Raw genomic sequence first — 27,326 nt, forward strand, 5'->3', positions numbered from 1 at the left:
GGTCTCCCTCGGTCTAGCCCCCTCCCCTGCCAACATCGAGGAGGGAATCCCCCGCTAATTTTAAGGCACTGATGACTGGGTTCCTTTTGCAGCCATTGTTCCTAGCAGCGTGCAGGTGTTGAACCTTTGTTCCGTAAGTGTTCTTTAAAGGAGACACACAAAGGTGTCCCCTCTGGCTGAGCCCAGGGGCCCAGCGCGGGGAAGGAGTTTACAAAGAGCTTTCTTCAGCCCGGAGCCTTGAAAGGAGGGCTGGGGGTGGAAATCAAAGCCGCCGGCGCACCTTTGGGTGTAGGAAATAGTGAATCCTTTGGGTCGTTTGCTCTTGTCTCGGTTTCTTATCTCCAGACCTTCGTGCTTGAAACCCCCTCACCGCCCCCTCCGCACACGCACACCTTTGCTAATGCGGTTTAGAGGCCAGAATTTGGAGCCTCGGGGGTGTTGGGGGGGGATCCACAGTGCTGATCCAGAAATGGGCACTTCAGTTTCCTTTTCGTCTTTGACCCTGAACAGGGACTGGTTTGTGTCTGTGTTGAGTGTGTCTGTGTGTCTTTGTGTGCGTGCGCCCACAGGACTCCGGATTAGGGGATGAGCCGGGGAATAGTTGCAAATAAATAAAATAAATTAATTAATTAAAAATACATACATACATACATACATACGGTAGAGCATACCCAGGAATTGGACATAGATCAAGAATTCATTGTCACTTAATTTTAGATTTGCACGCAGTTGGGTTTTTTTGGGGGGGGGGTGCTGGGAGAGGAGGTGGTAAGGAGTGTGGACTCCTGCTGTCTTTGGAATGGGCACTCTGCACAGCCATGCTCCAAATAATGCATCACACTTTCACCATCAACCCCAGACTGCTTTGTGAACTTGCTTTCTTTCATAGAGGACTGGAGTATTGCACTGTGAAAAATGGATTTTGTGAAGGTCTCCAAGGTTTTGCAATTGTTCAGTTCAGACCTCAGGGGAGAATCAGAGACTCTGTAAATATTGCTCTCTGCTTGTACTGAGCATTTGATATTTTGCATCTTCTCCAAGTTATTGAGACTCAGAGCAGCTCTTCCCAGTTAACTAAAATTCAGTAGGCTATTCAGAGCCAGACTAAATTCTCAGAAGACCTACAATGTTGTACAATAGGGTAGTCATCCTTTGAAATGAATGAATTCCACAGAACTGCCACTCTCATATGAAATAGCCACAGTCACCCAGCAGTGAGTGTTTTCACTCTTTTTGCTCAACTTCAGTGCCGCATTTTAATATTTTTCAAAGGCTGGAGACGCTTTTAAGTAAAGGAACTCTGCCGCCAAATTCTGCAGGAGCATCTCGCCCGTTATTTCTTTGTTTAAAGGCAGAGGTGACTCTGGCCCCTGCCGTTTCTTTCTCCCTTTAGATTTTTCAAGACATATTTAACTTTGGGTTGACCTTACAGTGTCATTAGTAGACTTGCTCTCTGGCCTGAAACTGTACTTAAATCTGCTGGTTTAGTTATTGTAGAGATTGAATCAGCCCCTCACCAATTACTGTGTGGCTGCAAGTGGATTTAAGTGCAGTATCATTGTTGTGCTTGACAGAGGTCATCCCTTTAAGACAGAGCAGCTTCTGTTTCCCTGCCTTTTTACCAGAGGTGATGTGGGAGGCTTCTTATGCAAGCAATAGTTGTATACATCCCTGGAAGCTCCCAGCGGTTTTATAAGGCTTCTTCTATGAACTACTCTCAAATAGACACTGTGGACCTAGTTTACTGCAAGACTCAGTGCAATCTGCACATAGTATCCAGTTTCTTTTGAAGTCTTGGAATATAGAGTTCCTATCTCCTGCCTCTGTGTTGACCCAAGGAAAAAGTCTGCAAAAACAGATCCAATGCAAAGATGCCATGTACAGAGAACTGTAGAGAATTCTAGAGGACACTATTTTGGAGGAGAGAGACTGGACAGTCATTTAACCCAAATAATCAAGCCTGTTTATTGTCTCCATGTGCCTACTATAATCTAGGCAAACGAAGGAAGGGGGCTTTAGAGGGCTCTTGATTTATCGTTTTCATGGAAATGCTTGTGGCTACTGTGCAGATTGACGTAATTACTATCTTGGCAAAATGGGCATTTTTTTTTTTTTGCAAATGCTATTAATGATGGCCTAATCTCACTGCCTTATCTGAACTGTCACATTATATAACATGGCTCTAAATTAAACATTAAAAAAAGCAGTCAACCAGGCTTATGGCTTGATTTTGCACTTGAAGGTGATACTTTAAATACCAATCCAAGCCCATAAATGCCTGTTATAGCTACTAATAAAAGTTTGGTTCCTACCCATTTGGGAAAACGTAAGTACTTGCTTTATTTTTCATGCTCTGTCCACCATCTTGGAATTTGATCTCATCTACAAAGGGTAAGGCTACATTTTGAAGCTGCCATGAATATGTTTGATTTTTTTTCTTTAAATTTCAGTATCCATCCAGTTTTTCAGCAGTGGGATAGGATAATAGACTAAAGGTGCTGAGCAAAAAAAAAAAAAAAAATCACCTTTTATTTATTTAAAAAATGCAGCTTGAAACAGGAAGTATGTTATAAATAATCCTAACTCCATGAGCATTGGCGACAGAGCCTGCCGTCTGGTGCTTCAGAACACAACATCCCCGTTATGTAACGCAAAGTATTTACAGTAGCCACTGCAAAGCGTTTATAACTCTGAAATTTTTGAGGCTTTCCTGGGTTTCTGCTGCCTGCAGTCTGGGTGTTAAAGTTGACTCAGGCATTTCAGATTCCAAATTGAACGGACCTCTGAGGTCACTGCTTCCAGGTCATCATTTGACAGTATCAGGGGTGTGATTTGTGGTTTCTGGAGACATTGAAGAATTCATTCTTAAATTCTAGGTTATAGTGGCAGCAGCTTGCCGCCTTCCTGAGATGCTTCATGACGATTCATTCACAACGTTCCTTTGCTTCCTTGCCCAGGGTTAGCACCAGACCTCCTGACATTCTTACTAGCCCTGTTTGACTCACCGATTTTTTTGTTTTTGTTTTTTTGAAGCTAAGAGTGACTTAACTCACGGATTTCAAATGGCAGCCTGGGGCCTGGGATGGGTTTTGGAAAGCCTGTGAATCCCCTGAAAACAAATCCAGCCTCGTGCATGCATTTGAGGATGGGCATTGTCAGCTAAGAAGGGACAGACCTTTAATCAGATTTTCGGGGTAGGGGGGGTCTGGACCCCAAACCGGTCAACAGTGCTGTAAATCAACATCTTCACTTTAGGAAGAGGAGGGAAGCCCAGGGATTCTGAGTGTTTTATCCACCTCATCCAGATTGTTGGTAGCCAAGCCAGGATTAGATGCTCAAATTTGATGACTTCTAGGCCAGTATTTCCCCCCACCACAATGCAAAATGCTGGTCAAGGAGAGTATGTTCTAACTAATGAAAAAGAGATTTAAGAAACTAAATGATGGTGAACGGATAACATTCAGTGCCTTGTTGTTAGAGCAGTCCTGGCCTTGGATGCTCTCAGCACAGCACCCCCACCCCCGCCCCGACTCCTGCAGTCACCGAATAGACTCATCGCACCCACATTCCCAGGCAGATAGTAAAACCACATTCCAAACCCAGAGATTTGTATTCCTGGTGTAGTGGAGGGCTTGAAATGATTGACAGCATTTTCTTATAACCTCAAAAAAATCTCTGCAGAATTAATTCCTTTTAGGTCTGTTTCCAGAAGGTACTGAGGGTGGATTTTCTTTCTAAGGAACCCCACAATGAGGTGGCATTTCACCAGCTAACTTTGATTCATAGAAAAATCATTGCATAACTGATTCATTGAGCTAGATATCTTGGAGAGAAGAGAGAAAGGAGTGTGTCTGCCTTCCTCGTAGGAAGGGCTGAGTCCTTTCCCAGCTCTGCCACTGGGGGCCTGATTTGACATGTTGTCTGAGCTTCAGTGTCCACATCTGTGAAATGAAGGTACTGAATTTGGTAACCTGTAGGCAAAGTCTACATATTTAATCTATGAATTGCTAGCATGTTGTGTATTGCTTATAATCCAACTGTGTAGCACAAAATAGGTTGTATATAGTTGTATGGTGTGAGTGTACTGTTTTTTGGGGGGAAGATAAATAAAGTATTGTCTTTGTAGGATGGGATGGATCACTTTCTCTCCGCTTTTTGCCTTAATTCTTCTATAAACAGAAGCATTTGGGATAGAGAGAAAAAATAATCCACCTTACCATCTGGGAATTGTATTACATCTTGCAAAGCACTCTTACCTTCACTTTCTCCTGTAATCCTCCCAACACTGTGAGTCAGGTATCATTTACTCATTTTACACATGAACATTTGGAGGCTCAGAGAGGTCAAGTGACTTATTCATTGCCACACAGCAGGCAGGAGGCAGGTGCTGTGTGACCTGGGTCCAGGTTCAGCATGCCTTCTGCCGTCTCAAAGGCCTGTGTCTGTGGGAGGGGTCCGCGTCCCGCGGTTTGGTGGTATAAGGGGCACCTCTGACTCTTGGTCTTGTTGTGAATCCTGTTCCAGGTGTTTGATATCAGCTGCTACCAGGAGTCCCTGGCCCCCTGCTTTTGCCTGTCTGCCCACAGCAACATCAACCAGATCACCGAAATTATCCTGGGGGAGACCAAAGCCTATGTGTTCTTTGAGCGAAGCTATGGGGACATGCATTCTTTCGTCCGCACCTGCAAGAAGCTGAGGGAGGAGGAGGCGGCCAGACTGTTCTACCAGATCGCCTCGGCAGTGGCCCACTGCCACGACGGGGGGCTGGTGCTGCGGGATCTCAAGCTGCGGAAATTTATCTTTAAGGACGAAGAGAGGTGAGTCTCCTTCCTGTCCAGACCCAGGCACCATTATAGGCTGCTCAGAGCATCTTGCTGGACCTCTGGGGCCTGGCATTTTTTGCTGCCTGCGGTCCAGGTGAGACAGCAGCGCAGAAGGGCTAAGAGAGATGAATACTGCAGTGTTTTAAAGATGTTATCAAATGCTCACAAGTGCCAGGATATTCTGTGACCCGGTAATCATATTTATTTTGGTGCTGTGAGCTCTGAAGGTGGCTGCAAGCCTGTGTGGCATTTTCAGAGTGAATAAGGCAAGATTTTGAAAATCCTGCCTTCAGAATGTTCAGCGCCTGGCCTCAGTCATTTATCATTCATTCATTCATGCATGCATTCACTCATTCCATAGATATTCCCTGAGTCTACTCCTAAGAGTGAATCACAAGTCTCAGTACTATGAAAACCAGGATTAGCTAGTCACCTGACCTAGAAAGACGTGTTACAGGCCCTGCGTGCAGGTATGTACAGGTCAGAGGGGGGCTGGGGGCTGGGATGTCAGTTCTAACGAAGACTTGGAGAATCAAGAAAGGTTTTATAGGAGAGGTGATTTTGGAGCCAAGGCTTGAAAGGTGAGGAGCTTACAGGCCCCATGAGAAGGACTGGCATTCCAGGTGAAGAAACCACCAGGGTGCATGCTCGGCAGTCGGAAGGTCTCGGTTATTTTAGGACACGGCCAGACAGGATGCTGGGCATCTGGGCCCCATTCATGGCTCTTCCATTAACTCATTACATTCTATTTAGCAGACCCCACGGGGGCTCTGCTTTTTCCTCCAGCTGACTTTGATTGTAAAAACTCTTTCAAGTGACTTTTTTCTTTTTAACAATGTGCTTTGTTAAAGGAGTGGAGGCAACCGATTTATATTCATTGCTGACTATTCCAAGAATGTTCTAGGGGCTCTGGGTACATGATGTCATGGAATGTGCGTGACTGTCTTGGGCATCCTCATCTCCCATGAGGAAAGTACTTAGTGAAGTGGAGGTTCCATTGTCACAAAGCTATTAAGGACCAGCTGAATACAAGGCTGGCGCACATCATTCAGTCACTCAGCAAACATTCCTGGAGTACCTTTTATGTGACTGGCACAGATCTTGCTGTCAAATCTGTCTGTCTTCCAGTTAGTTTGCCATCCATGCTAGTGGCCTGTGATATTTTTAGGCTCCTGCTTCTAGAAGTCTGATGGCATCCAAATGAGAGGAATCTAGTGGTGTGTTCTTTGGTTTTTCCATCTTCGTGGTTTGAGCTAATCAGGCACCAAGTGTCTGGGAAGCATTTTGGGATTAGCACAGGTGAGAGGGCGTGCGGTTACTTAACCCCAATGGATAACATTTATAATCCAGCTGAGTTTGCAAGGTGCAGAGGACCGCTGGATTTCCTGGGTGTTAGTTACTGTTCCATATTTTTACCCATAAAGGAGAATCATATGCATCCACGGTTGCTACTATCTCAGGCTCTGATAGCGGATGGCTTTTACTTTTATTAACAAACTAAAGAAGGTGGGGGGTGCTATTCTAAGATCTAGAGTGTGGGGCCCTGGTTACCTTTCTCTTATTTCAGTCTGGAGTTAAGTTTGACATAGGCAGAAGGGTGTGACCCTTTCTAGAAAGAGCTAGAAAGAGGTATCTCATGTGACTGTGAAACCAGGACACTCCACTGGAGCAAGCATGTCAAAGCGCAATCTTTTTTAACTTCAAAGAGCATTTTCCTCCTGAAAAAGAAAATGTAAGTGACAGGTAGGTAGGAAGCTGGTCATCAGCCATCCTGGCGTGTCTGAACACCTGAGCCCAGGCAGCCCTGCCTCCCAAGGGACCATCGGGGGAAAGAGAGCTCCCCATGTGATCAGGGAGGTGACGGTGACCTTGCTCAAGGTCACACAGCCGGTCTGACAACGGAGCTAGTCTAGAAATCCTATCATTTCCCTCCAGAGCTCTTTCTCTGCCCCAAACCACGCCAAGGTCCCAGGGGACTTGCTTTTCCAAACACGACCAGTGCCTCTGTCTGGGCATCTCTGAGAAGGTTGCTTTTTTTTTTGAGAACATCCTAAATTTTATCAGTAGCTGATAGGACCTTTTTTTTCCCACCCAGCTATCAACATTTTGTAAAAGATGACTGATGTTTAATAGCCTTCTTTCTTCTCGCTGTTTGGTTTTTAAGCTCTCGACTTCTCACTGCGAGACTGGTTTTGTCACTCAGCACACTCTGTGTCTCCCAAAAGCCACTGAGTTTCATGCTAGAGTCTCTCTTGGTTGCTCTGCACAGTGGCTTCCCGGTGCATCTCTTCTGCACCTCCCGAGGGGAACAGGAGTCAGGGGCCCTGGACCTGTTTGGGGCTGTGCTGCTGACAGCCCTCAGTTTTGGTCCTAATCAATAGGCAGTCCAACAGGACTAAAGCTTCCTTCTTTCCTGATGGCATCTAAGTGTGAGAAACAATGGGTTGAATTTGAGAGACTTTAAGAGTTAAACGATGGAGTCTTGTGTCTGTTTTCTGATCCTTGAGGCATTGGTCCTGGGCGGGGGGTTGGGGGGGGGTGGCGTAGAGCATAGGAGAAATTTTTGGAAACACTGCTTTATTAGCTTCACATCACCAGACACCTCTTTTGCACATCAGTCTTCTCCCTCTCAAGGATGTGCTTCTCCATCCTTGCGGAGCTTGAAAGTGATCGAAGGTGAAAGCATTGCGTAGTGAAATTGGCTGTGCCCCACCTGGTCCAGAAAGAGGCCTGCCTTTGCGTTGACTTCTTATGCATAGATTTTCAATTCTGGGCCATCTATAACTTTTGAGTCCATGGCCATCCATGAAAACGTTCTTACTGGAACTGTCAGTTGCCCACAAGTAGCTTTTCAGACATTGTACACAGACGGCACCCAGTGTTCTGTTAGGACCTGGTGCTCTTGTGCCTGCTGCCTCTGTGTTGAGTCTGCAGCAGCTCAGATTCTTCTGCCCCTGTTTTATTTGTTTATGTTTATGTATTTATTCTGTTTTATTGGAGCCAGATTCCAATTCTGGCTGTACTAATTATTAGCTACTCGATTAAGTCAGTTAATGCTTCTGAGCTGCAGTTTCCTCTAAGCAGGAATAATAATTGCATCTCTGTAGGGTGGATGTGAGAGTTGGATGATTCTGTGACTCACGGAGCAGGGCAGGCATTCGCTAGTCAACAGCCAGTCCTAGAGTCGCTGATCAAGTAGCACCGTCCTGGGGAGCAGTTCCCAGGGCTCTGGAGGTTCACGGAGAAGGTGGCAGCCATTTCCTGTGAAGAGTCGAGCCCTGGTGATGTAAGGGTTCAGCTTTAAGTCACATCCTCCTTGCTTTTTTGTTTAATTATAATCACTGGATCCGTGTTAAGAGGGAGACTGGCAGGTCAAGTGCATGGCGTGTGGAACTGCAGCGCAGAAGGGCCAGAAGAGGGACAAGAAGGTCAACAAGATGTACAAAAGGGAAGGCAACCAGAAGTACAGGCAGGGAGTGTGGGATCCGCCCCACCAGGCCTGGACCGTCCACTGCGCTTCTGCCCCTGCCGGGAAGTTTCTGCAGGGCAGAGCCTCCGTCATATCTGTGTTTTGAGGAAGTTAAACCCCTCCCAGAGTTGAAGTCACTTTGGACACACCTTTTGCATCCACAGTTCCTGTAGTAAAATCTTGAGATGTTCTGTGCGAGTAGGAGGGGCTCCCGTGGATGGGGGCCCTGGATCTGAGAAAAGTCAGTGCCCAAATCCCCAAAGGGTGTGCCCATGCCCTCCAGCGCCGCTCGTGCTGCCCTGGGTAGCCGTCTGCCAGGCAGCCTGTGCCTTGAGGCACCAGGCTTCAGTCCCAGCCTCTAAGGGGCAAGGCGGGTTACTCCCGTGGGGAGTCGCTTGCTGTCTGGATTCCAATCTGGCCTCTTGCACTTCTTCACGAACTTAATTTTGACAAGTTACCTAACCTCTTCTGCCCCGGTGCCTCATCATAACAAGAAGGCTTCCCTCATGAAATTAAATGAATTAACTGCAGTGAACCTGATGCTTGGCGCACAGTCAGCCACCAGCATGTGCTTGCCCCTGCTGTTTTCAGCCTCCTCTGCACTTGGTGTCTGGCCCTCCTGGTGACACAGGGCCAGCATGTTGAGTCAGACGTGAAGCGCTCTGGACGCCGGTGCGAGCTGGCGCTGCAGGGGGGCCACCTAAAGAAAGCGGGGGGCATCGTTCCCACCACCATCCTTGTTTACCAGCTGGATTCCTCCTTCCCTTTAGGACCAGGCTCCTGGCCACCTGACCCCCCTCTCTTCCATGCCCCCAAGCACAGTTCAGTGCTGACATTTCTTGGCACAGAAATACCCATGTGAACGGAGAAGACTGCTTCTGTGTGTGTTTCTTCTTCGGTTAGAAGATCTGTATCTCTTGATGTCACAGGTTTCATTTCCTCTGCTTTGTGGAAGCCAGTCAGTGCCCGCTTCTGCAGGAGGGAAGCCGGGACCCTTGGGAGGAACCCCGTGGCCCGGGCTCGGGACCTGCAGCTCCCTGTCGGGTGCAGGCCTTTCCCTCCCACACTAAGAAGTGCGGAGGGCAGGCGCTGGAGCCCTGGAGCCCAGACTCCGCTTTCTTTTATTAATAGCCATTCAGGTTAAGCTGTAGGCTCGTCATACTTTAGGAAAACACCTTACCTTTTTGCTTCTAAGGAAACAGGGCTCCTGGGATTCTCTTATTTATGTTGATGACTTTTATTCACCTCAGACACTGCCCATCCTTAGAGAAAGCTCCCCTCCCCCCAGCCTTCTTCCCAGGATGTGTGGGTGACCTGCCCACCCTCCACCCCAACACTTGCACTCTGCCCCCACTCTGTTCTTATGTTCCGTGTGCATCTTGAGTCTGTCTTCATCTGCTGGACCGGGAGCTCCTGGGGGGCAGAGGCTGTGCCGTGTGTGCTATTCCCAGAACATGGTGGTCACTGAATAGATGAAAATCTCTTCTCTTGAGTTGGAGAAGCTCAGATTGGAGTCTAATGGAGTGGGAGAGGCAGGGAAAGTGCTGATACATTGATCATCTGTGTCATGGCTCAGAATGGGAGCCCGGAAAGACCAGCCCTTAGGAATCCCCCACGGAGGCACCTTTTTAAAGAGAACTGTTCTCAAAGTTCCGCATCGAGGAACACATGTCCCATCATTCCCATTTGATTTAGTGATTTATGCAAAAGTGACATTTATTTAAGACACCATTTTATTTATGAAGGGCTTCAAGTCACCATTAGGGGCGAACTTCCTCAAAATTCTGTGCTTAGAAATAGACGAAATAGTAGGTGTTCCTTTTTTTTTTTTTAAATTGAATTATAGTTGATTCACTATGCTGTACACCAGAACCTAACACAACATTATGAATCATTAATAGTGGGTTTTCTTCAGCAGGATTTCTGGCTAGCCTGTTTACTGTTTGGGCTTACTCTGTTAGCTGATGGGATAGACTGCCCCCAGACGCTGGGCAGATGAGGTGAGAGTTTTGAGTCCTCTGCTTAACCATTTGACCTTGGCCTGCCTTCTCTGACGTGGGTTGGAGATAATGAACTTAAAAGTATCCAGTGCACAGCCTGGCACCCTACAGGGACTTAGAAAGAATAGCTGTCATGACTGCCCTCGGGCGGCATCTGAGGCTTTGAGCCTCATACCCCAACAATCTAGAAATTCGTGTATTTGCTTAACAAATGTTTGTGGAGGACCCAGTATGTGCCTGGCACTATTCTAGGTGCTGGAGGTACTCCACTGGCATATGAAACAGAAACCCTGCTCTCATGGGACTTACATTTTAGTGAAACTGTATCTCGGGTCCACCATACCAGACCCTGTTCTAACTACAACATTTAAATTAACTGCTTTAATCCTAAGCAGTCACTACATTTAAATAGAGAAATTTAAACCCAATAAGTGAGGGACTGCTACTGTTATCACCATTTTACAGATGAAGAAACTGAGGCTCAGGGTCTTACAGTGAATCAGCAGCAGACCTGCGGGTGGTACCCAGGAGACCTGGCTCCCGAGCTTAGATCTTCAAATGCTACGTTAGCTCCAGGAAGTTGCCACCAAGTAAAAGCCCACCCTTGGGCTCAACCTGTAGAAAGAACTTTCTGGTGCAGTTAGGCAACCACGAGGACCTGGCCGACTGGGGTCTGGGTGAAGCCCGGTGGTCAGATTTCTCTGAGCAGTCATGGCGGACGTAGACTGGGCTACCAGGTACCCAACCCGAAGGGCAATCCTGCTATATCCTGTTGTTCCATTTTATGGAGTGAGCTTTGTTTCCTCTGCAGAACTATAAGCCGAGATCCTTTTAACTTTCTGTCCCTGATGCCTCCCACAGGACCCAGCATTGTAAGCGCTCAGTGTATGTACGACAGTTGACTCAGTGAGTGATGAATAGACCCATATGTCCTGAAGGCATAAATGTTGTAAGAAAAATCCCCTAAATATATTGATAGCAGAAGTCAGTGGTTGGAAACACACTTTAATGTCTCTTACCCAGCCGTCTTTGGAATTTCTCTAAACCATGAACTAGAATCCAGCCTATTTGAAATTTCTTTGGGTTCTAGACATTGCGGTTCTTAAGCACAGTTGTACCTAGATGCCCTGAGTGCTTGGCAGCAAGTTGGAGCTGCGGGCGTCTTAGCCCTGGGAATCACACCATCTCACAAACATTTGTTAAGCACCGGGGGTGCAAGAATCAATACCAGAGAGCCCTCGCCTAATGGAAGACGCAGTGCAATGGTTATTGCTAACACCGTGTCACAGAGGAAGGGTGTGCGTTAGAGAGCTGTCTGGAAGCAGGAAGAGGGTATCCCCACGATGGAGTGGGGTGTAGAGAATGCCTGCATCAGGCAGGAGATGGGCTTCTTCACAGGGCTGTTCCGAGTGACGTGGGAGGGAAGGGGAGGGGGTCCAGAAAGTGCGAGCAGTGTGTGGGGAGGGCGGGCACTGTGCGGGGACAGAGACGGGGCCGAGGAGGGGAGCAGAGGTCTAGGGCCTTGGCTTCCTGCCTGAGACCTTGACCTTGACCTGAAGTTCAGGACGATCCAGTGAAGGCTTTGTTCTAGACGGTGCAGGGACAGGGTCAGGCTGGGATTCTGGAAGTGTGTGTGAAGGATGGACTGGGGATGGATATCGGCTTCTGAATGCTGGGGCTGAGCCAGGACCCCGGCAGTGGGACTGAGGCGGGGAGGGGTAAGGGGGGATTTAAACCCAATTCTTTTATGTTAACAGATACAGAAATCCAGAAGGGAAGTTCCTTCCCCAAAGTGCAAAAACATATTATTGACACGGCCAAGATCAGAACCCAGCTCTGACCTCCTGAACTGGTTCAGTATGTGCCGAGGCCACCTGGGCGAGCCCCTGTTCAGAGCTCTGCCAAGTGGGGCACCCCTGTCTGGCCCAGTGTGTGGAACAACTGCTTACAGAGCTCCTGGGGGTGGCGAGGTTGGAGGGATGGCCCGGCTCCTACCCCGCCCATGGGGCATGGGTAGAAATGTTCTGGGCATCAAGTCAGTCTATGCAGCAAGGTGCGGGCAGCCCCTCAGGGTGCGCCTGGCTCTCCCTGGAAGGTTCAGGGCTGAGTGGGCCCTCGGGGCAGCGCCGTCCAGTGTGGAGCGGAGGTGATTGTTTGCAGAAGCTTTTCTGAGAGGCTGAATGGATGGATTTGGGGTCTGGGGATCATCGGGGATCCAGGTCTAAATGCAGGGGAGCTAGAGGTGGATGGAGTATTGATAAGGAGTCTGGAGCTTCATTGCCTCCCTTAGTTTCCCGGGTCTGTTTATGGAGATGGGAGGCAGGCTGCATGTGTGGGAGGTCCTCCCAAGTGGGCAGAAGGCCTCGTAGGTGGAACGACTTCCCCGTTCCGACCGTGGCCCTGGTGAGGGGGGCACGGACGTGCACCTGCCCTCACGGCCAGGCAACCGGTGCTGGGAAACACCAGGGTGCTGGAGTCGGCTTGCGTCTCTCATCCCAGCTGTGCTGCTTCCAAGCCAGCAACTTCAAGCTGCGTTTTCTCATGCATCAAACCTGTGCAGGAACCCCAGCCTCCCAGATTGTGGGTGGTGTAAGGCAGTGAGAGGACACACCGCCCTGTAGAACTAACCAGCCCTCCCCTGTGTCCCCCCACCAGCCCTGAAGTGGTTCCCTCACTGCTTTACCTGCTGCTCTCTAGTCAATTTGTGAGCAGCGTGACCTCTGTGTTGGGTCTGTTCCCTGAATCTACAGGACCTGGCGCATCGTGGCTCTCCGAGGTGACTGTTGGAAAATCTATGCAGACAGGAAACAGAATTAAAGGTGTGAGGATTTATTGGGCAGTTAGCAGCCGGTGGAGTCCCAGTGGTGGCTGCCCGGTCAGCATGATGCAGCCCCTGATGCTGGGATGGTCCTTCCTCGGGCCCTCCCCAGCAGTAGCCCAGCTGGGACACTTGCTGGACAAGCGGACTGGCAGCCAAGGTAGCTTTGCTGTAGCGGACAAAGCAAGGCCAGACCTGGCTGCAGCTGCCCTTTCTCGCTAGACCCCTTGCCTGCTTGGGTCCACCCCGTGGGATAGTCTTCAGAGACTTCAAATTCCACTGACCTCAGGCCACCCGACTTCCCGTCCAGACCAAGCCCACTTCTTCTGGCTGAACTCCCAGCCTGGCCCCTCCCTGGCCCACCCTGTCCTGATCTCTTCCTGCTGAGAGACCAGGGTGGGGTTTGAGATTTAAAAGCAAAACATGATTTGCTTGTGTATGCAATGTCTTCCATTTTGGACAGAGCACCGAATGTGGAGGTGGAAAGCCTGGGTTTACATCCCAGCTCTGCCACTCACTGGCCAGGTGGCCTTGGACTCATTACATCTGCTTTCTGCACCTCAGTTTCTCCACCTAGTAAATGGGCAGGACCACCCACCAGCATCTACCTCATGAACTATAGCAATTAGATCATGTTTGTGTTGGTTTTATATGTGATCTGGCGCTGAATAAACCTGGGACCATATTTGTCTCCATAAACCCAAGATCTTCCTTTAACAGTTCCTCTGTCTTTGACACCAAGTGAATCAGTGATGTGATGCAGGATGCATTTGGGGATGACACATCAGAATCCTCCTGATGTGGGTCAGAGCTCGGTTTTTTCAGTTACTCTGTGTATGACCTAAAATGTGTATTCTCTGTGCCTCAGTTTCCTTATTTTTTAAGAAGGTTGCACATATCAGAACATTTTCCTTTCCGTTTTGTTATGAGAAACAGTGACGTAGAATGAAAAAAATCCCAGCATTTCGTAGATGTTTCATTTATGGCCGTTGTTCCTATAATTACCACATTAACGTCAGGACGTTACATGGGAAGTGTCGCAGTCCCTAAAGCGTAAGAGTTAAAGAAAACGTAAGACAGGGAAATTTGAAGCTAGAAGAGCCCTTTCAGGCCATTGGTTCCCATTTTACAGAAGGGAAACTGAGGCTAAAAGAGCCTGTGGTCACACCACTCGGTTCACTCAGCGGCCCATAGGGAGCCACTCAAGCCTCTGCCGAGAGTGAGCAGGACCTGGGGTCCCGGCTCTCAAGGCGGTGTGGCTGCTCTGTCGGGGCGGGGAGTGGAAGGGCATCCTGCTGGTTCTGGCCTCCTCATTGGGCTCGGATCCGATGGCAGGAGGCCTGGCACTGGGCTCAGCCTGCACCTGGGCACAGGCTGCCCCTGTGTCAGCCTTGTTCATTCAGAGGCTGAAAGCAAAGCAGGCCGCTCCCTGCCTGTGCCAGGGACAGGTTACAGAACACACGCCGGGGTGCAGCTTGCCGGCCAAATCAACCCTGCCCAGGCCTCGTGGCTCTGAGCTCTCTCCTCCAAGAAGCGGCAGGAGATCACCACTGTCATTCACAGCTTTTTGCTGACGCAAACCTCTACCATCCTCCCTTGTCACGTTCAGGAATCTCTCTCCTTCATGTGCTGTCTCTAGTCCTACCACCTCCAGGAAGCCCATCTTGACTACCTTAGTCCAGACCGAATAAAGTGAGCAGGAGTGAGCCGGTGCTCATTTGGAGGAAGAACATTCTAGGCAGGGGCCGGAAACAGAACAAAACAAAAACAAGTGCAAATGACCCAGGAAGGAACCGGGCCCAGAATCCACGTCCATTTCAGTCTGCCTGAGGCTTGTCCATCTGTCTCCCTGTGCAGGCTTCGGGGTTGAATGTGAGAGCCTTATCTTAATAGTCAGATCAATTGGAGTTTCCTCCGTTTTTGCAGGTTTACTATGCCAGGCTCTCTGTGCTAGCGTTGTTTCACGTAATCTTCACAGAAAGCAAGCGGAAGGGCGTGACTTGGGTCTGTGCGTAGTTTAAATGCCCGAGTGATCAGCGGGACATTTGAATTACTATGGCTGCCGATGCTTCTGTCGATTTTTATGAAAACCGATTCCCCTGCCTGGAAATTCCTGATCCCGGCACTGTTCAGGGGACATCAGAAGCTGAAAGCCGGTTCCTTCATTTCCTCCCCTTCTGACACAAGCCGGTGCTCCGCCAGGCACTCCCCACACACAGTCCTGGGAAGGGAGGGCCAGGCCCCACCCCCAGGGGAGAAGCGGAGCCCCAGAGACCTTCCCAGGGCCCCGCGGTTGTGGAGCACGTCCGGCCCCCGACGTGTGTGCACCCCGGAAGGTCCTCGTTTAAAGACGTAATCCAGACCTCGTGCCTCCAGCCTGGCCTGGGAGTGATGTAAACAAGTTCAGGATGTTCCCAGAGGGAGGCGAGGTCAGAAGATGCCTGGAGCGCGGCATTTCCTCCCCATCCTTTTCTAGGCTTCTCTCCCCCTGCCCCCATCGCCTGCTTGGGAGGTGTGGGCGCCTGAGCACAAGGGCAGGCTGCTGCCCCAGGGGCCAGCTCCCTGGCGCTCCAGCTCAGCTCACAGCCCGGAGACAGGTGCGGCCTCGGCCTTCCATTAGCCTTTCCGTGTACCTGAGCTGCCTACCCTCTCTGAGCGTTAGGCTCAGTGTCTACGTCCAGGAATAACCACTCTTGCCTTGGAAGTTGAATTTAAAATTTTAAAGAGGAAATGTATGTGGACGCTTGGTGGGTGCTTTAGTCCGTAGGTGGTGTTGGATGCTTGGTGCTTGGTGATTGTCAAACTGAAATTTGAACCCAGGCCTCTGACGTCAAGACCCCGAGCCTCTGACGTCAAGACCCCGAGCTGGACTGGTCCCTGCGTGACGGCTCTGCCGCAGCAGACACTGGACCCGGAGGGACCAGCAGACCCAGCCCCTGCCCCGGGAGCTCAGCTTCTGACAGGAGGAGGATGTAGCGGCAGGTGGGTCAGCTTAGGGGCAGCCCAGGTCAGCAGCACGTGGACGGCTTTATTTTTAATTCTCATTCGCAGATTCATTAGGTATTTACCGAGCCGCTGAGTCCTTGTCTTGACTTGAAGGAGAAGAGAGGTGAACTCAGGTGAAGGGGGTTCATTGACGAGATAAGGACCTTGTCCGTTTTCTAAAGCCCTTGCCTACGATCTGGAGAAGGGCTCCGGAAGAGGGATGGGATGACAGTGGGGTCCCTGCTGCGTGTGGGTGGGAGGGAGTGATGGCAACTGGGTGAAGGAGAAAGTCAGAATCCAGGATTATGACCCGGAAGGGGACAGGAATGAAAAAGGGACTTTAGACTTGACTTACCACGAAGAGCTAGAGGCGGTGAAGTCTGTTCCCAGAAAGGACTGAGCCAGGAGCGAAGTCCCTGTAATCACATCTCCCTCCCGCCCCCACCCCGACAGGTACCTGAGGTTTGGCCGTTTACAAAGCCTGCCCTCCCAGGAGCCTTCACCTGCCCTCCACTTAATCGCGGCCAGGTACCCAGAGCGGGGCCGGATTTCTTTAAAGGCGAGCACACAGACGCTCCGAGGGGTCAGCAGTGTGCCTGGCCCTTTCGCTCTTGGATTGCGCGTCCGCCCTACGCCGGGTCCTGGTCTGGGTGCCGGAGGTGCGGCAGGACACGCAGGCGGTGTTCTTGACACCCAAAGTGATCTCGGGCACCTGCCCACGAGCCCCTGGAGGTGGGAATGAGGCGATGACCCTGCAATGACCACCAGCATAAGATATAGTAGATTTAAACGCACAAGTGTGTAAATGCAAACGCATAGTGTCCAGCGGTGAGGAGGGTGGTGCGGGATTCTGGGGTGGGCGAGGGTGCTACTTTATGTAGGAGGGTCGGACTACGTCCCTTTAATCAAGGGCATCTGGGCAGAGACCTGAAAAGAGTGAGCGAACGCTAGCTGCGGGGACTGCGAGCTGCACGTGTCTGGGAGGACATTCCCAGCGGGGGGACCTGAGCAGAGGCCCCAGGAAGGACCTGACTGGTTAGCGTCTGTGAGGAGCAGTGCGGAGGCTGGACCGGGGCGGGGCAGGAGAGGGCGGCGCCGCTGAAGATGCGGTCATCCTGCAGCTCGGCAAGACAGTCGCCCCCAATTGGATGAGCTGAGACATTACCGGGGGCAGGGGGATTGGCAGAGAAACCCAGCCCTGAACCTGAATCGTCTGATTCCAAGTCTCATGCTTCTTTCCCTGGACCATTGCCCCTTGTCCCACAGATGCAATGGCTTATTATTATTACTATTATTTAATTATTATTATTATTATTATCCCCATTGCTGTAATTATTCCCATAGCTGTTCTGCTGCCAAGACTTGAACTTTGGAGCCGAGGAGTCTGGCTGCTCCGGAGTGTGCTGCTGGTGAGGGCAGGGCGAGGGGAGCTGTGGAGAGAACCCACGTGTGCCTGTGGTGTGCGCCCCCTCCCCTCCCCACCTTGGGTCAGCTCCGCCTGCCACCTGAGATTAGGAAAAGCAGGAGGAGGAAGAGATTTGTGTTTAATCCGCTCAATTCCAGATTAGCACATCTAGACCTTCCTATTTTTATAGATCATTACTCTGGGGGAGGAGAAGGGCGTGTACACTCTAGATTATAACAGAATGTGGGGGAGCAAGTAAAAAAGATACGTTGCTGTATACTGCAGAATCCCAGAATGTTAAAACTGGCAGAGACTTTAAGGCGATCTTGTCCAGATGGATGCACAGCTGTGTGCGTGTACTTAATGCTGCCAAACTGTACACTTACAAATGGTTAAAAAGGTACATTATATCTTATGTATACTGTACCACAATGAGAAATATTGAAAAAAAAAAGACAACCTTGTTCAACTTGTTCCACTTGAAGGCTGAGAACAGAGAGGTTAAGTGACTCACCCAGAGCCACACAGCAAGTAAGAGATGGAATCTGCTCTCCTAGCTCTTAGCCCTGCACCTTTTCCAGTGATCACAATGATTTCTTGCGCATTGATGGAAATTGGGAGAGGGAAGTAGTCACCCTGGGTCTTTGAAACTCCTGTAATCCAAATACGGGATCTTAGAATCAGCCCAGGTTTCATCAGACCTGTTGCTCTAGAGAGCTCCCAGCAACACTCCTTTGATTAACTTGAACCTCACCTCCCTTCTGTGGCTCTCTGAGTAGCCGTGGTGACCGCCCTGAAGGCTAAGACCTGCAGTTGGAGAAAAAGAAACAGCAGTGGACGGAGCTGAGTCACAAGCTCTGATTTAGGACTAAAGCCTCATCGTGGTCTCTGAGCACTTTTCTGTTCTCTGCTCGCCTGAGCTTCTTCACGCCTCAGAGCAACAGGGTAGATGCTTTGATGTGCACTTTTGAGAGGAAGGAACCAACTGATAGGAATGACACTGACCTTGCAGGACCTGGGAGGCACTATCTGTGCGGTCCTAGCCCCCCAACTTCAGCCCCTCCTCCCTGTCCCCTGTCACCTTCACGCCACAGTGTGCTGGAATGGGATTACCTTAGTTACAGCCTGAGAACTAGGGAACTTTTCAGTGGCGGTGTTCTGGCCTGGAGACGGGGAGGAGGATGTCAGTTTTAAGCACTGAGATGTAGTAATGCCTAATTTCCTACTCAAAAAAGGCAGGGCAGGGACACAAGAATTTTCAGGAGGCCCCCGGGCTAAGGAGGGAACGCCAGGCTAGGAGCTTGGGGCGCTGAGCACTTACTTGTCTTACAGTCAGTGATTCTATCAAGCCCTTCTGTGCAAAGATGAGTGCTAGGTTCCAGGGACTGAGTGTAATGCAGGATTTCTCCACCTCTGTTCTTCCCCATCATACCCAGAAGAGTCCTTCATCCCTGTGGACCAGCTCAGTGGTCCTTAAATGGTGGGGGGAAGATTCACCCACACACCTGTGCGCCCACGTGAGACATCACATATGTGCTGACACAGGTGGAAGATACGGGTAACCAAAGTCACAGAAGTACCAGGTCAAGGACCACATCCTGGGAGTTTGATGGGCAGGATGGGAGGCAAATGCAACAGGAAATCTCGGAAAGAGGATGGGATTGGAAAGAAGATAAGGATGCTGAACTTGGAAGGACTAGGTGATGGGATACACGCCAATCCAACATTCCCTGGCTCTGCCTGAGTCCTCAGAGAGGCAGTTTGGTGTAGTGGAAGGAGCAACAGGGTTGACTCAGGAAGATGTGGGGTCAGGTTTTCCCTCTTTCCCAACTAGAAGTTACTCAGACTCTCTGAGCCTCCATGTCCTCATCTGTAAAATGGGATAGTGAAATCCTCCCAGTCTAACAGAAGGACGGTGGTGAAGCGAGAATACAGCTGAGCAAAGGGTCCTTCCTCCTGTGTTGTGCTGTGTTAGCTACAAGATTGCCAGAAGTTGTGGGCAGGCTTCCATGAGCTTCCCAGCTGGTTGGATCTGAGTTCAAAATCTTGTGGCTCCCTGTCATTACCTAGCTGTGACTTTGAGCATATTATTTAATCTCTATTCACTAAGACGGGCTAAGAATAATGCTATCTGTGGTCTGCTTCCTTGCTGAAGTTTTGGGTCTCCCAGTAGATGGTAAGTTTCATGCAGAGCCTTTGCAGGTCTTGTTCAGTCCTGGGTCCCAGCCCTGGAATAGGGTCTGGCACCTAGAAAGCAATGTGCGGCTGGTCCAGTGAAAGAGTGAAGAGTCATTGGAAACAGCAGAGCGGGAGCTGTGATGTAACCATGGGATTCCTGGGTCTCGGTGCACCCCCGGGAGCTCATGTTTGCCTCCCTTTCTTGCAGGACCCGGGTCAAGCTGGAGAGCCTGGAGGACGCCTACATCCTGCGGGGAGATGACGACTCGCTCTCCGACAAGCACGGCTGCCCGGCGTACGTCAGCCCGGAGATCCTGAACACCAGCGGCAGCTACTCCGGCAAAGCGGCCGACGTGTGGAGCCTGGGAGTGATGCTGTACACCATGTTGGTCGGGCGGTACCCTTTCCATGACATTGAGCCCAGTTCCCTCTTCAGCAAGATCCGGCGCGGCCAGTTCAACATTCCAGAGACTCTGTCGCCCAAGGCCAAGTGCCTCATCCGAAGCATCCTGCGGCGAGAGCCCTCCGAGCGGCTGACCTCGCAGGAGATTCTGGACCATCCTTGGTTTTCTACAGATTTTAGCGTCTCGAATTCAGGATATGGTGCTAAGGAAGCGTCTGATCAGCTGGTGCCGGATGTCAACATGGAGGAGAACTTGGACCCTTTCTTTAACTGAGCTCACGCCGCGCAGAGACTGAGCAGGTACCAGGACCGAGAGAGGAGAGCGGAGAGGCGTTCTTCCAGGGAACACAGATCGGTCGCCCGGCTTGGCAGCCAGAAAGACCCTGACACTCACAAGCTTCTTGGTTCAAAGAAGGAAAATGGTCCAGGAGCTGACTGAACATGTAGCAGGGGGTGGGGGCGCGAGGGACGTGGGATGGGGGCGGGCTCTGGGGTCCTGCTGGGTGGGCAGGTGCCCCCGGATCTCCTCTTGCCTGGCATAGTGACCGGAGACCACCCCTGTCGGTTGGGCTGCTTCCGCCTACCCCACTTTTCATTTTGTTCCAAAATAGTTGCAGATCCTGATAGAATCAAAACTCTCTGCCTCAAACATACATCTTGGCATCGCACTGTTAGCATCTAACTTCTTGTCATGAATTCAGGGAAGGTACAATTGGCCAAGGGTTTTTGTTTTTGTTTTTGTTTTTTTGTTTTCCTTTTGAAACAAGCCAGCCACCTATCTATCGGATAATTCATGGGGTTCATTTAAAAAAAAAAAATTCGGTGCACACAGACTGACATGAAACCTGGGTGCTAAACTAAAAGAAAATAAAAGTCCAGTTTGTGTCTCTTAATTGCGCTCTTCAACTCATTTCTTCTAAAGAAACTATTTAAGATCCTGGTCAGGAAATGACATGTTAATGCTTTGTTCCCTGAAGGTGGAAAAAAAAAATCTGTCCTTTAACCCACTATTCTGTTTTGTGTCAGTTGGTTTCTGGCAGGAAGCTATTAGAAGTCAAACTTCCAGATGCATTACTGCTGTCATAGTTTAAAGACAGAGGGAAAAAAAGGAAGAAGAAAGGAAACGGGAAATTCAGCTTACACTTTTTCAGTGGTTGTTTGAACGATGGGGGCTGCGTTACAGGCACTCCTCTTGGCTGAGGAGAGTGATGGTGTGAGAAACCGGAAGCTCTTTGCAGTCTGAAGCTGGTACTGATCGCAACTAAACATTTCGTCTTGGTTCTGTTGGAAACTAGTGAAACGAAGCAGGTTGTCCCGCGTGTATAAAATACAGGGCAGCTATTTAGTTTTCTGTACGGAGTATGATTCTTTTTGGCTTGGAAGGCCCTCTGGTTTGGACAGAAACCCTCAGCAGAGACGAATGAAAAAGAAAATTAAGCTGAAAGCGAGGATGATATAAATAAAAACAGCTCTCTATCCCAATACGCACCTTTGTATTTTCAAGAACTCTTCTATTTATTAAGGAAAATGTCACATTGTGATGTATTAAGCCAGTACTTCAATTACGGGTTGACTTGGGATAATATGTTACATGCTGTAGTTAACATTTATATATATATATATTTTTTTTCCTTGTTTGAGTATTCCTGTCCCTGAAATAACCTTTTATTTGGCTTTTCTAGCTAGCTTTATTTGATTTCGAGTGGCAAATGTTGGGTTGGTTTTTTTTCTTTATTATTATTATTATTATGGCTTTTCTATCGCTGTATGATACAGAACTCTTCTCCATCAATGTTTGTGTTTCCAGTACCTCAGTTGTTAGGTTTTTACTGCCTGTATGCGTTTTGTGAAACGGTCATGTTTCTGGGTAGGTGACACGTGGACTCTAGTATGTAAATGTTACTTGAATCTGTGCTTCATTATAGTACGTGGCATGTCTGTGCAGACCTTGGATGCTTTATGCCTATTTAGCAGGAGCCCCGCCTCGCGTTCCCAGGAGGGCGGCTTAACCGTTCGTTCACCGTCAGGAGACAAGGAGGCCATGGATTGGCTCTCGATTCTATTTTGATGATGGAAGATGAAAAGGAGAGAGGATTTTTTTTTTTTTTTTTTACATGCTGAAGATGGTGCTGAGTCAAGAAGGACCTGTTTTTCTTCCCTCTCCCTTATTTTTTAAGTGCCCTGTAGGAGGAAGGATTGGTGACATGCATGGTGGGAATCTGTGGCCTCTGGTGCTTTGTCCTGTATTTGGTTTAATGTTTTTGTCCTAATCTCTTCAATCAATAAAATTGTGCAAATTTAACTAAACGTCTGGGGTCTGACAATCGATGATTTTCTCTCTGCCGTCTGAGGTTGGAGGTCACCTCACACTGGCCGGGAACTCAGACGTTCTCTGAGGTCTTCACTATGACTCTATACAAAGCAAAACCGCCTTCCACCGTGTTTGGGCACATGCTGGCCAGTTAAGATGTAATAGCTCACTGAATGGATCGTCACCACCACCTTCGAACTGTGAATTATATTCGTATTACAGATTAGGAAATCAGCCTAGAAAGTTGCATAACGTGTTCGATGTGAAACCACCCTTAAGTGATAGAGTCAGGAGTGGACCCCAAGTCTGTACTCTTTCTATCATCATGAGAGCCCAGAGGTTCTCAGGGCTAATGTAATAATAGCTCTAGGGGAGCAAGGCTTGCCTAGGACTCAAGTAATCAAGGAGTCCATGCGATTCCCCAGGAAAAGCATTATCTGCTGCAAACCTGACTGGGAACCACCAAGGTGGAGTCCACCCAACTCCCAGAAATGAATGCCCGCTGGCAGCCCTTCTTCCAGTCAGGGATCCACGAAGTATCAGGCCAAGGTGGGCTCTATGGGCAAACCCATCCATCGTGCACCTCATTTAATAGACATACCTACAGCCAGAGAGGGTCAATTCAGTCCTGAAATGTTTAGTACGTGCCTCCTCTGTCATTGCAATGCAGCTTGGGGAAATAGACACGGGAACTGACAAAGACGGGGCAGAATCGAGTGGTGGGGTAAACACACGTTCTTGGAATCCCGCGGAATGGGCACTCCACTGACTGGCTCTGTCGGGTGTTGTCCTGGAAGAGGTAGTGGCTGAATCAGTCTGGGAAGAAATGGCTTTGGGTAATGAGGGCACCGTGTGTGAAAAGGATCTAGAGACTTGCCCAACAGGTGGACATCCTCGGTGCCAGGCTGTGGACAGAGCTCATCAGAGTCCTTGCAAAGATGGGGTTTGTGGCAGCTGGGAGGCCGTGGCTGAAGCAGAGGTTTTCCAGTCGACTGGCCTCGTCTTCTGAATTCACAAAGTGTTTCTCATCCAGTAACGTCACCTCTGCATCTCCAGCAGCACCCGACCCAGCCCCTGGTGCGTGGCGGGTGTTCGGTAAACAACTGTTCATTGATGTAGACTTTATGCCGGGGACTCCATGTGCTGCTAAGTTTCCTTCCAACCCCAGGGTTCTGAGAGGTGCACCACTAGGAAACAGGCTTTCTGAGGACTGAAGCCCACAGTGGTGGCTTTTGCTAGGACACAGACAGGCCGATCCAGTCTCTTTGCTCGTTCACTGCCTGTGATTAAGCAGAAAGGGGCCGGCTGCCGAATGAACGCCTGTTTGAGTTGTGTTCTGTCAAACCATCACATGCGTGGTTGCTGTGGTGGGGGAACTTGCTGGCACGCTTACTTCTAGTCTCTACAGTGAGCGTCCTACCTTGGCAGGACCTGACATCAGCAAGCTCTCTTTTTCTTAATGTCTCGAGGCTTAGCCAGCAGAAATCTTTTATTCTATGATCCCTCTGGGGATACGTACTTCACCCTCCTGCCACTTCATCCAGGCCTGGGGCAGGGCCAGGGGCCAGGGCCACTGGGAGTGAGGGCAGGGGCTGGGCAGGGGCTGGGCCAGGAGCAGACCCAGGCTCCAAATCCTCACCCTCCTATTAGCTGTGACCGGGCAAATCTCTTCACTTTTATAAGGACCAAGGGTGTTGTGAGGATTAACTGAGACGAGGCAGGGCATGTCAGGGGCTGAGTGCTGAAGCAGGCTGACCAGTGACTGTCAGTATTATCCGCCAAAGGCATCAGAGGGTGGAGCTCCTATGACAAAGGGATGGCACCGAAGTTGAGAATTTATCAAGCGCCATCAAGGAGAGGTGACAGGGACCCACTGAGAGCCCTCCCTGGCCACAATCAAAGCAGCTCCACTTTCCCAGTTTTGCAGTGTAGTTTTAAAGCTGACTTACAGGGCTGAAGCGAAAGCTTCTGCTGCCAAATGTGATTGAAAGTTATTGATCAAGTCTACCTCTTGATTCAGAGGTGACGAAGCAACCTTGATAAAGCAGCCAAGGTCCAGAGAGGTCAAGGGCACTACAGAGCCCACCCAGAGAGGAGATGCTAGGCTGTGAACTGGAGAACCAAGCTGTGCCAGGGCTCTGTGAGTGCGTCGTCCCAGACAGACGTCAGGGGATTTGTTCCTCCCCCCACTTCCCTCACTGTCATCCTCGGTCCTTCCCACTGTGGCCTCCTTCCCTGACCCAGTCCATTCTGGTCTGTGACTAGCCCAGTGGCCGATACTTTAATGGGTGTTAGAGGATCATCTGAAATAATTACGAATTATGTATCAACATATCAAATGTCGAATCCGAAGTGCTCTTACGCATCACCTGCGCCTTCAGATGCTCCACTGATACAAGTCAGATGACTGTTCAGCGTTGCAACAACAGACAAAGTCCAGGTAACGCAACTTGGGAGGCAGAAACCCTTGCTGAGCCCATGAGTGATCCCTGCTGGTTCTGTGTCATTTTTGTGCACTTGAGTCCCTGGGTATATACGTGTTCTAACTGCAGGAAACCAAACTTTGAAACAAATAAGAGATGAAGGGAAGGAGGAGGTAGGAACCAACATGTCCTGTTCAAATTATCCATAAGCTGGTCAAGGTAGGCAGCAAGTTTTACAAAGGAGTCAAGTGAGCCTCCAAGAGATTAAATTAATAGAAGGATGCCATCCAGCTGGTGTTGAATTCTCTACTGAATCTTGGTTTCACAATCCCCGAAGCCATTCCCTGCTGTCCCTGAAGCCTCAGCACGGAGAGCTGGATACTTGGGAGCTGTGACCAGTGCCCCTCTCCCGTCTCCCACCCATTCTGAGAAGGTTTTCTGCAGCTCCCAGAGGCAAGGGACTAGAAAGCAGTTGAGAGTATCACGGAGGCTGCACGGAGTTTGCACCTTTCCCGGAACTTGATCACAACTCAGCCCGATGTGGACAGGAGCTTTGGGAAGGAATTTCTCGTTTCCCCCAAACAGAAACTTCTCTTCACCCTGACTGTTGAGGCTTTTAAAGTATGGGCATCTAGATGTAACGAAAAGACACTGGATTTTCATGGAAAGAGAGGGTCTTGGTTTGGCCTGAGAAGGTCTTGGTCTGCAAGATCTGCCCTGTGTTTCCTGTGTGATCTACGATGAATCACTTCTTGAATCCAAGTTTTCTCATCTACGAACTGGAAACAAAGGCTCACGGTGAGGATAACTGGCTTCTTGTAAGTTTCCACACTATGTAAAGTAGTCTACAAATGCTCTTACAAGGACAGATGGCCTGAGCAGTACTACATCTTTTAGGTACTAAAATTAAAACTAAGTTGGATTCAAGAGTGCAGGCAAAATAGGACTCAACTGGGTGAGTCTGCAGCAGTGGGGGGTGGCCCCTGGGGTTCCCCGACCCGAGATACGGCCGCTACGCCAGTGAGGCTAATCTTCTAAGGTCCCTTCATAGCTCCTGACCCCACAGCCCAGGCTCTGAGACCTCAGGTGAGGCCGAGAAGTAGGTAAAGATGGAAGGAAGGACCCCAGAGAAAAGAGCCTGGACCATCAGCTGAGCCCCGCCGGCCACACTGTTTATGACCTTAACCTCACAGACCCTCAGCCCAGACCATGCCTGCTGGATCCTCCAAGATATCGCAGTCCTTCTTCACCATCCTGTGATGGGCTGTCAGAACCTTACTTCTACCTAGAAGCCTAGCAGACATTGTTCTTTCTTTTTCTAAGTATGAGACTGAAAGATGCAGCCATTTATACTTGACTTTGAAGACGGTGTCCCTGACCATTGGACCCTTAAAGATGTTGGTGAAATGGCAGGTCCCTGAATCTTCATAAGGTTTATCTCCCACTCTTTAAAATTACAGGCATCTGAATAAGGCTAGCCAGGCTTCCTGACCAGCATACTGTCTCCCAGGTCATGGATTAACCTGACGCCCTGTGGGACTGTCCAGATGGCCCGGCTCTCTTCGGACTATCTAGTGAAAGAAAGCACTAGTATTAATACAGCTCTGGGCCCGCTGTGAATACGTATTGCTGTCCCTTCCATGTGGTACAAGCTGGTTTTTATCTTCTTCCATGATTTGGATAAAAAAGAAGGCATTCATCAAATTGGTGGCCGCACGGCCTGTACCTGAGGCCCTTTTAATCTGCCCCAGCAGTAACACCACATCGAGTGAAGCATCTTTGATTGAGGCTGATGGTTGGCTGAGCTTGTGGTGGTTTGCAGGCGTTCTCCAGGATCCCTCTGGTTGGGCAGGAAGCAAACATCCATACTAAATGCACGTGTGAGAGGGACCATCACCTCTCCATCCTTAAGGCTCTTCTGGGTGGCACTAATTACCACCATCTGCCCGCGGAGGAGATGTTGTTTTTCATTTACTTCCCTGACGGGGGGAGGGTAGGTGGGGAACCAGTTTCAGGGGACTCACTGAGCTTTCCTCAGCTCTGCTGGCTCTTACCCCATGGGTCAAGACCCAATGTGGGGGCTGTTATGTGTGCTGAGTATATCAAACTCAGTTATACATTTAAGGGATGGAGAGATGACGGTCAGGTGTGCCTGCAGACCCAGCAGGTCCAGTAGGAGGTGGGGAAAGGCTCTGTACACTACGCGACCCCTATGTCTTCACTCTAATACAGCTCTTAAGGTTTGTGGGTATCAGTGTCAGTCCTACCCTGTGTCCGAAGGCCTTTGAACTGTCTAGATAGTCCTATTTCCTCAGCGACGGTCATCCAAGTAATGAACTCTGGTTTCCTTTAGGGAAGGACAGAGGAACCACTGCAGCCATTCCTTGGAGATAGCGCGGGTTCCGTTCCCAACCACTGCAATTAAGCAAATGTCATAATAAAATGAGTCACAGACAGCTTTTGGTTTCCCAGTGCGTATAGAAGTTATGTTGACACTATACTGTAGTCTGT

The 27,326-nt window shown here is 49.6% G+C and overlaps 1 protein-coding gene across 1 annotated transcript in view; it reads left to right on the top strand.

Annotated features, from left to right (window-relative positions):
* TRIB2 (tribbles pseudokinase 2) overlaps positions 1-22,388 on the top strand; it is a 24,286-nt gene extending 1,898 nt beyond the window's left edge. Inside the window, exons 3-4 of the mRNA XM_032497050.1 lie at positions 4,525-4,817; positions 19,887-22,388. Coding sequence (XP_032352941.1) covers positions 4,525-4,817; positions 19,887-20,355 — 762 coding nt within the window. The 3' untranslated portion in view covers positions 20,356-22,388. The remainder of the gene's footprint in view (positions 1-4,524; positions 4,818-19,886) is intronic.
* Positions 22,389-27,326: the final 4,938 nt, after the last annotated feature.

The sequence above is a fragment of the Camelus ferus genome, chromosome 15 (assembly GCF_009834535.1).
Source record: "Camelus ferus isolate YT-003-E chromosome 15, BCGSAC_Cfer_1.0, whole genome shotgun sequence".
Taxonomy (NCBI): domain Eukaryota; kingdom Metazoa; phylum Chordata; class Mammalia; order Artiodactyla; family Camelidae; genus Camelus; species Camelus ferus.